This window comes from Manis pentadactyla, chromosome 11, assembly GCF_030020395.1.
Source record: "Manis pentadactyla isolate mManPen7 chromosome 11, mManPen7.hap1, whole genome shotgun sequence".
Taxonomy (NCBI): domain Eukaryota; kingdom Metazoa; phylum Chordata; class Mammalia; order Pholidota; family Manidae; genus Manis; species Manis pentadactyla.
In genome coordinates, this window is record NC_080029.1 from 30201133 (window position 1) to 30215487 (window position 14355).

The 14355-nt window shown below is 38.9% G+C and overlaps 1 protein-coding gene across 14 annotated transcripts in view; it reads right to left on the reverse strand.

The window, feature by feature from the left end:
• SIPA1L1 (signal induced proliferation associated 1 like 1) overlaps window positions 1-14355 on the reverse strand; it is a 413448-nt gene that overhangs the window by 152388 nt on the left and 246705 nt on the right. For 13 of the 14 annotated variants that reach the window (XM_036913312.2, XM_036913315.2, XM_057488341.1 and 10 more), the window contains one exon: window positions 3948-5747. In XM_036913312.2, the coding sequence (XP_036769207.2) occupies window positions 3948-5445 (1498 nt within the window). In that variant the 5' untranslated portion in view covers window positions 5446-5747. Of the gene's footprint in view, window positions 1-3947; window positions 5748-6391; window positions 6748-14355 lie in introns of those variants that run through there. The other variant, XM_036913316.2, reaches the window with a different exon arrangement.

A 14355-nucleotide genomic window follows, 5' to 3' on the forward strand; every position in this document is an offset into this window, starting at 1 on the left:
GTGCAAAATTGAAAATGTCCTGTATGGGTGTAAGAAATGAGGTGAGAAATGGCTGGGAAAGGGTCACCCAAAAAAGCTATGTCAACTACCAGCATCATCATTTTTATTGGATAACTTAGTATTTTCCACTTACATGTGTCCTCAGTACTTTGATCATGGTAACTACTAAATAAAAACTAGACACACACACACACAAACACTCTCAAAGGCAGATGACCAGATTGGCTTTAAGGCTGTCCTGCTGCCTAGTTTGCACCCCTCTAGGAAGGATGTGGTGACATCACTTGGACTTATCAGCTTTGCCTCAGGGTCCTATGAGCATTAAATGAGAAGGTGTGCATAAAACACAAAGTAGTACCACAGTAAACGGTAGCTCTATTAATACTGTCATTTAGTTCTGGGTGTCTCAAGAGAAGCATCATACACACTAGCAAAACCACCAAGAGTAGTGGGCAGGAGAATGGACTAACAAGAATACTGATGGGGAAGCACGAAGTGCAAACAGTGGGATTTCTCTATTGGTCCAGCATCTTCATGTTGGAGTCAAGAATTGTCTAAAGTCTAAATCTGAAAAATAATGATGTATATAAAGACAATGTAATATTAAAAAGTGATTGTAGCCTCATGAGTCAAATACAATTACATTTTACATATAATGTCAAGTAGAGTGTACTTCAATAAAGTGACTTTCCCTCCCAAGGGACTTAGCCAGTGCAAAGCCAGGAATGCATTAAACAGCGTAATAGAAAATATCGGGTGATGAGGAGGTTCAAGTGACAGCCAGGTCAGTAGTGCTGCACACCTTGTAGCTGGGAGGTAAATCATATCTGATGGTGATGTACTCCGTTCAGCAAGATGGTTCACCTAAGGTTCTGATTAGGAAAAATGAGTTCATGCACTAATTTTAGTGAATCAATTTATATATATTAAAAATTAACAGAATTACTTAACTGTATTTTATACTGTGATAAAAAGTAGAGACACCACACATTCTTAAATATATAGTTATACTTTAGGCGGCTTCATTTCAGCTATAACAGAGGTTGAAATGAGAAAATGCCTGTCAGATCAAAGGCTTATTAAAGTTCCTGGTACATTATAAGTGCTCAAAAAGTGTTATTCAGAGTCACAATTTGTTGTATATTAATCATACTATGACAAATGAGATTTGAAAATTCTAAGTTGTGTGGCCCAGGAAAACACAGCAGGTACTCTGTGCAGCTGCCTTCCTCTGGACCACCTTCCTGGACTAACCACTGCTTCAAGTTCCCTCTGTAAACCACGAGGACAAATGCCCAAGGGCTCTAGTAGGCAATCTCAAGTGCCACACGCTTTCTGTTCCCATCAGCTGGACTTCATGCTGATGAAGAATCGGCTGTGTCCTCCCAAACCTGTTTATGTCAGGTGACATGTTATTCTAATCATGACATTTAATGAAACATCATGAAAGCTATTGGGATAGGAGTCTGAAAGATAAATCTTGTTTCTACTAAAAACTGCATTGAATGCTCTGGAAAGACAATAACGGTAAGGTGCTATAAAGTAAGCTGTTGGATTAGGAGTAAGAAAATTACAAATAATGAGAAAAAATATGAAAGAAACCTAAGATTCTATAAAATCTGGATTGCTCTGCTAGTGTCTTTTATGTTTTAGCTCTTATGGTTTATACTACTTATACAGTATGGAATTTTAAATTGTAGAATCACTGTCAAAGAAAAGCCCCTGGCCTTGCAAAAGTTTCACAAACACACTTTTATATGTAAAATGAAAATAAAATATTGAGTATATGTTTTAAAGATTCCCTGCTTGAGCGGATATTTTCAATTAACCAGTTGCATTTATGTTGGGTAACGGTATTTTCCATTCTTCAAATTGGAAACTACTTTGCATTAATTAGTGACTTTTAAATTCATGAAGTGTTACGATCTAAACTGGATTACTCTGAGATAAGTGTTCAAACTTTTATCCCATATTTTTGAAAGTTTTCAAATTTCTACCAAACTTAACCATAAAAATATATTCCTTCCCTTTAACGTAACGTAGCAGAAAGCAAAGTCCAGCATGACTCTGAGAACATAACGCTGGTCAAATACACAAGTGGAATCCTGGCTCCATGACAGCTTCACACTTGAATCACTTAACCACATAAACCCCCATTTTCTCATCTGAAAAATGCCATCAATAACAGTGCCTACCTCAGTGGGCATAGAGAGGCTGAAATGAGAAAATGCCTGTCAGATCAAAGGCTTATTAAAGTTCCTAGTACATTATAAGTGCTCAAAAAAGTATATTATTATTATTATATTATCTAATAATACAAAGAGAGTGCCTTTTACTATGTAAGTAAGATTATAACTAATACGTTCTCTCTCGTTGGACTCAATGTGCCAGTTTTTAGCAAGACGGCCTCCACCTATAGCTCAAACACCTGTGGAAAATTTTCCCAGGTACAATAAAGCAGGGCTTCTCAGCCAGGCACAATTTTACCTGTTAAAGGACATCTGGCAATGTCCGGAGATATTTCAAGTTGTCAAAACTGGGGTAGGGGAGGGGGGTACCTACTGGTATCGGTGGTGTAGAGGCTAGGAATACTACTAAACATCCTATACCTGATAATGCAGAGGACAGCCCCCTCCAGCAAAGAACTACATGGCCCCAAGTGCCAAGATGGCAATGTTGAGAAAGGATGAGTTAAGAAAGAAATGTTTTATAAAATCCGAACACCAGAAAATTATTCTGAGAAAAAGAAGATTGCTTAAAAATGAAATTGGGATTTTTTTTTTTGTTATCATATTGATTCTAAGACCTATGCCACAGATATTTAAGAAGCATGGATACTTAGTAGTGAGAAAAGGTTCTTTTGGTCAATAACCCCTCTTGTATGGGTCTACCATGTAATAACCTTACAATAAGTTTTATTCTAATGTGAGCAATGTAAGGAAGCTATTATGAGTACTAGAAGTGAAACTTCATTCAGAAGAATAAACCTAAACAAAATTCAAAAACCCCACAACAGTAGGTAGGAAATCAAAATGTTGCTGTAGTACTCTGGATAGAGGGGACCTCGCTCCTAGGCCACAGGTTCCTGAACTGGCTAATGAACCATAGGTGTATTAGGTCCTTCCTTGGCGAGCATCCTGTTTCCCAGCCTGGGTACTTGCATGACTCATTCTTCAATTAATAATGATCCTCAAACTCACTATTCAAAAGCTCTTAAGAGTTCATTTAAACTGCTTGCTTTTCAATAAATTGCAGGGGCTGTCTTAAAAGTATGACATAAAACTACATGTAAAGTGAAATCTAACAATATATGTATATACTTCCACGACCCCACCCGAGAAAAGACTAGAAAGGAAGTCACCAGCATGGAAGTCCCCACCATACTGATCTCTTCAGTGTCTTTTCTACTCAAATCTAGTACATCGGGATTTGATTCTTGGCTTTGAGATTTATTGGTTCAATGAATTCTAGTTAATTTTCACTAAAATTCCTGAGACATGGATAGGAATGTATAATTCCCATTTACTGATGAGAACATCAAGGCAGAAAATAAATGGTCTTGTACTAACTGTTAAAGTGCTAAGTAAATTAAAGGCAACATTAAAATTTTAAGGATTACAAAATAAGGTATAAATATTTTCACCTTTATATAACATTTATCATGGAAGGTGACACAGTAAGCCTTCAGCACAAAGACTATCATTTCATCCACTAAATTTTAAAAGCCATTACTCTTTAATATGCAAGATTTTTTTCTATCTAGGAGGAAATAACTCAAAAAATGCAAAAAGACATAAACTGCAGCAAATACCTATTTAACTATTTCACCACCAAGAGAGAGAAGGTATTCATGCAAATATTACATAATACTGCTGAAAATGCTTAATAGACAGTCCTCTATTTTTTTCAGAAAAGTACAGCAAAAGAAAATAAAGATCTCTACTCACCCTTCTGATAGAAGAACTTCCTGTAATAGTAGGCGCCAAGGTCCACGTGTTCCACAATGTATCTCTTCACTCGGTCGAGATGCAACACCAGACTTTCCTTGGGCACTTCAAGCACAGCCACTCCTGCATTTGTGCAATGAGAGCTCAGTGTGGACTCAAAGGAGGCACTTTCACAGCCACTGAAGGAACCAGAATTTGATTTTGACAAGCTGATTTTCCTTTCACCTTCTCCACCTATCTCATTCCGAAAATATGGACAGCTCATTACAAGTTCATTGCTTTTATCATCTCCCTGGTCCATGCTGAGGCTTCCTTTGGAATTCAGGTCCTCCGTGCTGCCCATTGGGGAGCTAAAACTGGCTGAGTGGGACAAAGGGCCCGAGACCAAGGATGCCACGGCAGCGGCCGAGGCCCCCGTGGTGGTATTTCTCCTCTTAATAATGTTATGCCTGTTCATTATTGCCTCGTTCAAGTCAAATAATATACTCTGGACATCATAGTGGGCAAAGCACTTTGGACATGTCCAGGGCCTGACCGAGTCTTCTGATCGGTTATCCTCAAGATCGGACGATTTCCCAAGCTCATCACCTTTGGCATTGCGTAATTTACGAAAAATAGATGAGTCCCCGGTTTCAGACTTGGAACGCCGCTTGAGTGGTTTTTCCCTCTCCTTAAAGAGCCTGAGGTTCTCTCTCTGTGAGATGGGCCCGTCTATAACATCCAAGGAGAAACCAGAACCCTTGCCCCCACCAGCGATGAGAAAGTCACTGAGCTTGGTTGGGGTTGGACCTCGATCAGATTTGTCATCTTTGTAGCCCTTTAACAAATCAAAGAAGTTTTCTCCCGAGGTTCCTTGCTTATCAATGGAAGATGTGCTACCATATTCCCTGTGCAGCGATGGCCCCGTCTTGTATGTGGGCGAGATACATTCATCAAAGCTATCCACGTCAAGTTCACTTATGGTGATGTCACTGTTGCTCCGCTGCCGAATTCTACGAAGAGCTTTCCTGGGGGAGCTGGGATAGGCTTCAGGCATGAGGAATCTGGAGTCCATGTTCTCCGACGGTCTGGTCTTGTTCTTCAGCGTGTTCTGTATGCTTTTTAACATGGCTGAGTCACTGGAATTGAGGCTAACAGAACTCCCCTGACTCACAGGACTGCTTTTGGAGGACAGACTCTCAAGGCAACTTGAGGTTTCTATTTCCTGGCTTGAACGGCTAGATTCCTTTACGTTTTCCTTTCTTGGGGGCCAATCTGCAATCCTTGCCCTAACCCCCATCTTTGGGACGCCGGGGGTCGAGGTTATGTGGTGGGAACCTTCACTTCGGGGGGGCCCTACAGGAGCCATAACTGATGATCCTAAGCTGCCATTTTGGGACCTGAAGCGCCGCATGTAGAAGTCATCAGTGTGGACCTTGGGGGTGCCATCTGTGCCGACAATGGAGGCCCTTTCAGTGGTAACAGGCCTCTCTGTCTGCGACCGTTTCAAGCTGGTCATGATGTAAAAGCAATCAGACTTAAATCCCTGCAGAAAGGACCAGCATATCTAAGTTGTAAATGTGCACTTCTCTTTTGGAGAACAGTTTCCAGAATATATAGCAATTGCATGAGATCTTAATCTTTTTCATTTAAAAGGTTAAATGATGCCTTATTTTCAATCCTCGGAAAATCCAGATCTTCAAAACATTATAATCCACGATAGTTCCTTTGCTTCACTTTAATAGATGGCTTTCTTTCAGAAAAGCCCAAATGGAGCTTGTATTACTGGGGCTCTGTGATTGCTATAAGCCCATGCTTTCTCTAAAAGAGAGGACAATTGGAATTAGCATTTGATAAAATACATCTAAAAATAAAATATGCAATTCCAAACCCAGACACATGAAAATAAAACTCAGTAATGGACTTTGGTTCACAGTTCACAACCCATATTTTTAGTAAAGCAGGTTCAAAAGAAAGTGAAAGCATTTAATAAAATCTGTCATTTAAATGATATACACTTTAAAAGATTATTACTTTAAGCTTAAACTGTTTCATATAAAGGGGGAGGAGGATGGGGTGGGAGACGAGGATGGGGTGGGGGAGGGGGAAGAAATCTCATTCCAAGACATCAAGGCTCCTGTCCCAAGTACAGGCTTCCATGACCTCTAATAATGTAGGATATCACGAACCACTTTGCTGACCAGAAGTTCAAGCCATAACCAACAGAGTTTGACAGAGCAATGCAATTTTTTTTAACAGGACTGAAAATGGAAAATTTATTCTATATTTTGCAATAGTCACTTTTTAACACCTTCCATATTTCAAAAGCCTTACTTTTTATTTCCTTACAAAGGCTTAACATAGTTGGCAAGAGCAAATACAACAGAGAGAAAATAAACAGGGTTTTCCCGGAGCCATTATACCCATTAGCACTCTTCTGCATTTTCCTCTACTGTATTACTTACCCCGATGAGGAATATTGCAGAACGAATCCAGCGTCCACCACCTCCTCCCAAGCTCTTTAGTCTACTCTAAGAGCTAGAAATATTTCACTAATTAACAAAATGCCTGCATTTCCTTACGCTCTGCAACCCACCCCACCCTTCGGTACTAATTTATGAAGACAGCAGAAACAAAATGCTGCCCTGGATAGACCTCTCCATATTCCCCAACAGACGATAGAGAACTGTTAACATCCTTCCAGGTGACGGGTGAAGAAAACCAACTTCCTCAGGAGCACGTCCGTCAGGAGGCAAGAGGCACAGATTCTGAGTACAAAACCCTGCATGGCTGCGTACATCCTGAAAATAAAGGCAGAGGACTCTTTTCCAAGGCTCCACAAATTACACAAGAGGTGGCCTTTAAATTCTTGCCAAATACATGTTTGGGAAGATGCTGGTGAAGCAGCACTGCGCTGACAGGGCTGCATTGTCTACAAATCACGGCTGACACCCCGAGGACGAGGACGCCCCGCGCTCGCTGCACTCCACTCAACGGTAACAAGCACTTACTTCCACGATAATTAAGCATCTCGCTAGTCGGCTTCCTGCCTCCAAGGCAGCCGCTTTAATTCCCCTTGCAGGACGCAGCATCATTTTAGAAGCCTGGCTGCTATTTAAAGGCTGGAACATTTAGGGGTGTTTGGAAAACTGCATGCTGCCTGCAGAACGCAGGGGCCGGCTGAGCTCCAGCTGGGCTCACAGGGGTGGCCAGATCAACGCTGATTTTTTCACTCTCACCCCCCTTCCCCATCTTTTGTGAAGGGGATAATGGTTTTGCACCACTGCCTAATGAAACCTGGCTTTTGAGCTTTCTAGATACTTGTTCATCAGATTGCTACGATTTCCTTTACGTTTCAAAACTTTACGTGCTCCTCTTGAACTGTAAGCCTTCCACTGGAAGAAATGCCAACTGTTGCTCCCTAAGGCAGTGAGGGGGGGGCAGCACATGTGGCCATAGCTAAGGTTCAAGAAGTGCTTTGCTCCTCATAAAATGGAAGTAAACCAGTCAACTGAATCAAAGCGCAAAGTCACAAGTCCATCGCCAAAGAAAAAATCTTTAGAGGCCTCAAACCACCATTTATGAAACTTATGAGAATTCATTTTCTAACGAGGGAGGAAAAAGCTGTTTATTTCAACGAAAACAGCTTTCAAAGAAAGGATACACTAGCATAAAGACTAATTCTAAGCAGATTTTTATAAAGATCACAAGCTCCCAGAAATCCAAATAAGTCGCCTACTATTACCAGAACTTTCATTCTTTAAATGGCCCACACACCAATGACACCATGCATGGTAAAAAGACATTCTCGGCACACTTCATTACCCATAGGAAATACTTTGTTGCAGACCTGTTCTTTTTTTTTCTTTAGGATATGTGAAGTTATATGCATTGCAGGAGGAAACTGAAAGCCAGCACTAAAATATAATCAAGACAGCAGACTTGGAAATGCCCAACCCTGGCAGTCGCTACTACAGTCCCTCCACTTCAGAACCATCTCATATGCATCCTATAGTTTGTTTGTTTTTTTTTGTAGATAATTATTTTTTTATTGAAGGGTAGTTGACACACGGTATTACATTACATTAGTTTCAGGTGTACAACATAGGATTCAACATTTATATACATGACAATTCTAGGTACCAGCTATCACCATACCAAGCTGTTACAATATCTTGACTATATTCATTACATCCCGGTTACTTATTATTTTACCATTGGAAGTGTATACTTTTTTTTTTTTTTGTGAGGGCATCTCTCATATTTATTAATCAAATGGTTGTTAACAACAATAAAATTCTGTATAGGGGAGTCAATGCTCAATGCACAATCATTAATCCACCCCAAGCCTAATTTTCGTCAGTCTCCAATCTTCTGAGGCATAACAAACAAGTTCTTACATGGAGAACAAATTCTTACCTAGTGAATAAGTTCTTACATGGTGAACAGTACAAGGGCAGTCATCACAGAAACCTTCGGTTTTGCTCATGCATTATGAACTATAAACAGTCAGTTCAAATATGAATACTCATTTGATTTTTATACTTGACTTATATGTGGATACCACATTTCTCTCTTTATTATTATTATTTTAAATAAAATGCTGAAGTGGTAGGTAGATACAAGATAAAGGTAGAAAACATAGTTTAGTGTTGTAAGAGAGCAAATGTAGATGATCAGGTGTGTGCCTGTAGACTATGTGTTAATCCAAGCTAGACCAGGGCAATAAAACATCCACGTATGCAGAAGATTTCTCTCAGAACGGGGGGGTGAGGTTCTAAGCCTCACCTCTGTTGATCCCCAATTTCTCACCTGATGACCCCCCTGCGACTGTGCCTGTCTTAGGTTGTTCCTCCCTTGAGGAATCTTACCCGTCTCTGGCTAACCAGTCATCTTCCGGGGCCATACAGGGAAATGTAAAGTTGGTAAGTGAGAGAGAAGCCTTATTGTTTGAAATGGTTAGCTTTTTACTTCTTTGCAGATTTATGCCCTGTAGCTTCTATGCCCAGCATTTGTCTTGAGGTATCTTTACCACTTGGAAGAATTATGATACTCGGTAAATTCGATATGAGGCACGAATTCTATTTAAGGGTTGTAATTAGGAAGGAAGAAGAAAAGCTATAGAAGTAGCAGGCAGCAGAAAACATGGGAAGATTGATTATTTCTTTGACATATCTTCTTGTAGAGTAACTTCAGCATGTATAGGTTTTAAGCTACTACTTAAATTGCGCACACACATTAACATAATAGGAGTATAGTTACATAACCTAAGCATACCTGTAATTACCAGCCATCTCCAGTGAAACCAAGAAAACCAGTTAGGCACCTTAGGCATTTGTGAAAACTTATCTATGATATGGTGGATATTGTCCAACTGAACTTGAACAGTCTGAGAGAAATCAGACAAATTAAAACAACCCATTCCTGGGGAATGTTCACATCCCTTATGTTCTTTTAACAGTAAATAGTCTGTAGTAGTAAGATTTTGGAGCGCTACAATTTGCACTTCTCCTAATTCTTGATTGAGTTCCAACAGTATAGATCCAGTCAAATTTGTTGTTTTACTGTATGCACAGGCCAGCTTAGATATCTCCTTCCTCATTCCCATGGCAAGCATCCTATAGTTTTAAAGATCTTATATTTAAACACAAAATTATCTTCATAATTTAAAAGAAAAGCCGAGACTCCTCTTACATCCTGAGCAAAACAACTCAATGTTTTCTTTTAATTTCAAAATATAGATGGGCACATGGGGGGAGAGAAGAGAGACTACCTACAGTTTAGAGACCTGTAAAAACAGAAGGTTGAAGATGGACAACAAAGTAACAGATTTTTTTTCCTATCATTACACCCTTTCCTATTCTATCCCCCTCTCGTCCTCTCTTTCTTTGCTCTTCCTCTCCATCTCCTTCTTTTCCCCCCTTTTTTTATAGCATCAAACAAACCCCTTTAAGTGCAATATAAACTTTGGACACTGGCTAGCCTATGTGGAACATATATGCTTCCAATTTATTAAACTACTAGTCAAAAATAAATATGTCACCTGTGTGTGTAATATGATGACAGATCAATAACTCCTAAAGCCTATTCCTGAGGGTTGATGGAAACAGCAAACATATACTGACAATTGTTAGCAATTATCTTAATTATCAGCAAGCCTACCTCAGCATCATTAAATACAGTAAAAAGCAACAGAATTAAACGAAGAGCCATACTAATTTACAGCATGTCACCTCCATCTGTTGAAAGAGTAAGCTACATTAAAAAAATTCCCTTGTTACATGTTTAATTTTGTAGTTCTAGGTACTATTTGAGTCCCTGGTAGACCCACTTAGCTAGAATACCAACCCCACTATTAAGTTCAGTTGAGTTCTTGGAAACTATATGAGAAAACCAGAGGATGCACTTCAAATTCTACCAGTTGAAAATCTTTCCATCACTCAAGGTCTATCACAATGCACCCTACCCACCCTTTTCTGATCATGTTAATCTTCCAGAAAAAGGACTTTCTCCTCTTCTCTCTAAATCATCTCATCTTTCCTGCATTCTCTTCAGAGTACCAACCACACAGCTGGTGAGAGGGGCACCAGAGGAGCAATCCCTTCCGGTGTGCAAAGCTACAGGCTTTGTCTTTCTGGCTCTTTGAGACATTCAGACTTTCGACCCCTCCTCCCTCCTTCCTGAAACTCTCCTCTGGACTTCCATGACAACCAGGTTCTTCTTCATCCTCTCCCGCCTGTCTCTTTTTGCTGACTCCTCAGTGTCGCTGGCAGCCCCATTTAAAAGCAAAGGATTCCAGAGCGGTATCCCTGGTTTACTTCTCTTACCCTTCTTACTTTTGGAAGAGGCCATAAAGGGTATTAGACTCGGGATGTGTGTGAGTAGTGAGTGCACTAGGATGAGACAGCAGGCATGTGCACACTGCAGTCAAAATATTACTCTGGAAATCAGGGTGTTAGCTTGGTTGGATCACAGTTGCCTGTACAACTGAATGAACACAGAATAATGAAATTAACTGGGGTGATATTGGCTTGGTAGCCAGTACTGTCTGGTCATGACATAGGTGCCTGCACCTTTAAGCACCATCTCTATGCAGTTACCTGCAAATCTCTACTCATGATCCTCTTTGCCTAAACTCCAGATAAAACATAAGCAAGTGCTCATTTGCTATCTTCCTTATTCATCTATTTTCTACAATGAACTAACAATCAGAAAAATGGAAAAACAATTTTTTCCAAGAAATGAATGGGTGATAAGGAAGTGAGAACAATAAATAATTGAAGGAACTAAATGAAAGGAACAACATGGAAAACTTTCTTTTTGCCAAGGGTTTCAAGTTTAAAGGCTACACAAGATGAGGGAAGAAAAACAAAAAAACAAAAAACAAAAAACAACTACTACAGTTCCTGTCTTGAAATAATTTACAATACAAGGTGGTACACTGACCAAAAAATATAGCATTCCTCATCAAATACTTCCATATTTTCAAATGGGGTCTTGTTAGATTCCTTAACTGGTATAGTCTCCAATACGGGACCAATGCTCAATGTTTAAGTCAATACAATAAACTTTGATAATGAGTAACTCTACAAGTGCCCAATAATCCAGAGATAAGCAATATGAGTAGCATGAAAGTGTCAAGGTAGTTTATGAGGTTGCATTCATGGATTTAGAATGCCCATGAATATTCTTATTTGAATGCAATAGGAAGCTTTATTTTAAAACTTCACAGCACTTGAACATTAGATTAGCAAAGATAACCAAATAAGGCAAACTATTTTCTTTACATCCCTCCCTGTTTTTCCTGAATTTCACTCACACTACATCAAAGTACCATGTCAGATGCAAGGGCAGTCTGACTCTTTCAACTTACCCTAAAACACATACACACATTCAGTGCAGTGTCATGCACAATTTAAGATTTATGAATCAGCACATAACTTCTTAGACTGGAATTTCCCCCTTCTTTCATTTCCATTCTGTCTCTTCAACAAAAAGCAGGAAAGATGGGGAAAAGTGAAGTTGATAATCTTGTTCCTGTTCTCCAAATGTTCACTGTCTGAAAAAGACACCACTGAGGGAGGCAGAGAAGATTCAAATGCCTTACCCTGAAATTAACCAAGTGAATAAAGAAGTTAGGGATACAAAACATATATAATAGGATAGTTACATTTGAATTTAGAGATAAGAAAGCAATTTAAAACATGGCCTATTCCGGCCAGAGTAATAACAAAAACAGAGCATAACATCTGCCTCCCACCCACCCTCTTAACTAAAAAAAGTTCAGTAAAGAAAAGTTCAATTTCAAAGGCCTAGTAAGGCCTGAAGATACTTTGTCGCTGAGGATGAAGGAACCAATGCGAAAGCTTGATGGCAGAAGAGGGTCATGACAGAGTAAAGGTGTGCAGTAGGCTATATGTGGAATAACTGATGTGATGGGTAGTCTAACGATTTCACAGCTGGCAAACTAGAGGAGAACAGAAATAAAGGTGAATATTTACCTCATATTTAAATATGACTAAAATTATGCAATAAGCAATTAAATATAATGCAAAAGAGGTAGGTTTGAGAAATGTAAAGTAGGAAGGTAAAAGGTAGAAGGTAGATTAAAAGGTAATAAGTAGAAAGGGAACAGCGCATCAGAATATTAGAGGAAAAATATGTGTGTGTGGAAAAATAATGTGTGTGTGTGGTGCAATAAACTAACACTTTAAAGGAAAAGAAATAGGAGTACATCAACTCACCAGGGGTACTGAGAGCTTCCACGCCTGACACCAGGATATTAAGAGACCAGACTAGACCAATGAAGGAAATCAGTTTCTAATGCATTAATTTGTATATTAATACTCATTTTAAGTAGTTTAAAAATATATTCATCAGTATGGGAAACTCTGGTCTGGCACTGAACAATTTATTATCAAATATGATCTGGGGAAAGGTGAATATGAGAAATAATTGCCAGAGGACAACTAATAATAAATGTCTCATTAAATGTATACAATAAATATACAGGGGAAAATGCTTGTCAACTTCCTTCAAATTGTGCTTCAAATCCTTCAAGTTATTAACCCATTAAAAAAAGGTCCCATAATTAAATAAGGCAGGGACACACTATATAACACCTTCCTTAGGATATGACAATACTTCTTAGTATATTAAGGGCGCCAATAAATCTGCAGTTAGAAGAAAGAAAAACAAAACAAAACACCAACCCCACCACTAACTTTATTAAACTAAGAGATTTCTTAACCGATCTGACCATGAACTTACTTTTTAAAAAATAAAACATTTTTTTCACTGCGCATCCTATTGAATGTAACTAGGAACAAGCAGGCCCTATTTTAGAAGAATTCAGGGTACAAACAAAATTGCACATACATTATAAATTTAGCTATGCTCTTTTAAAAGTTATACATAAACAAATCAAAGGAAGTTCACCAAAGGATTTACAATGCATGTCTTTACATAGTTGGATTATGAATAATTTCTTGGTATTTTTTTTATATGTCTTTATTTTCTAAAATAAGCATATGTAACTTTAATAACCAAAAGAAATAACTTAGGAGAAAAAAAAATATCATTCTGTTGTTAAAAGAAAATAAAAGATGATCTGGAAAATGTGGTATGATGAATGCATATTGAATACTAATTATAAAATACTGCACTATGTTCAACTCCAAGCACTCAAATCACCAAACAAGTCAAAATTCAAGAGATGTCAGGTCCTTCCAATGAGATGATTTTGTGCTAAAATCCCCTGATTAAAATGAAATCAAAGAGGGCTGGCTGCATTAAGTATACAGACTTAAAGATTATAAGATTATCTGTATTTTGGGTATTTGATTAATTACTTCATACAGATGATTAAGACAATTGCTCGTTCCTCATTTGCAGATGCTTTCTTTATATTTAATATTGACGTAAAAGTCCCCTTGTGCTCAATGAACCTCCATTTCACCCCCTCAACAGGCTGTGGTGACCTGGAAAAAATCTGGGGAGGCTGTCTAGGTGCAGCACAGACTGAGGCAGCAGGACTCAGTCCCCTTTCCTAAGACTCATCCACTTTCCCACGTGCATGTATATTTCACCTTTTGTCCTTTCAATCCTCCTTCTACAGAGATTTGGGCTAAATTTGAAGAATGTTACCTTTGGACTAAAGGCCAACACTCTGGAAAGCATTAATTATCAAAGGGATAGGAGGTAGCGGTGGGGCAAGAAACTGAAACTGCAGTTACTCTGGAGAGGAAGCCTAGTAGTACTGACTTTCTCCTCTGAGGGCAGACGGCAAAGCAATGGTCCAAACTGGACTAAGACTTAAATTAGGTAACTTATAAAACTGATCCACATTTGATGAACCTCGCAGAGGATCTCAAGAATCTTCACTAAGACAGCTTGTCAGGCTGCTGACATGGACTGTACAGTGCTTTGC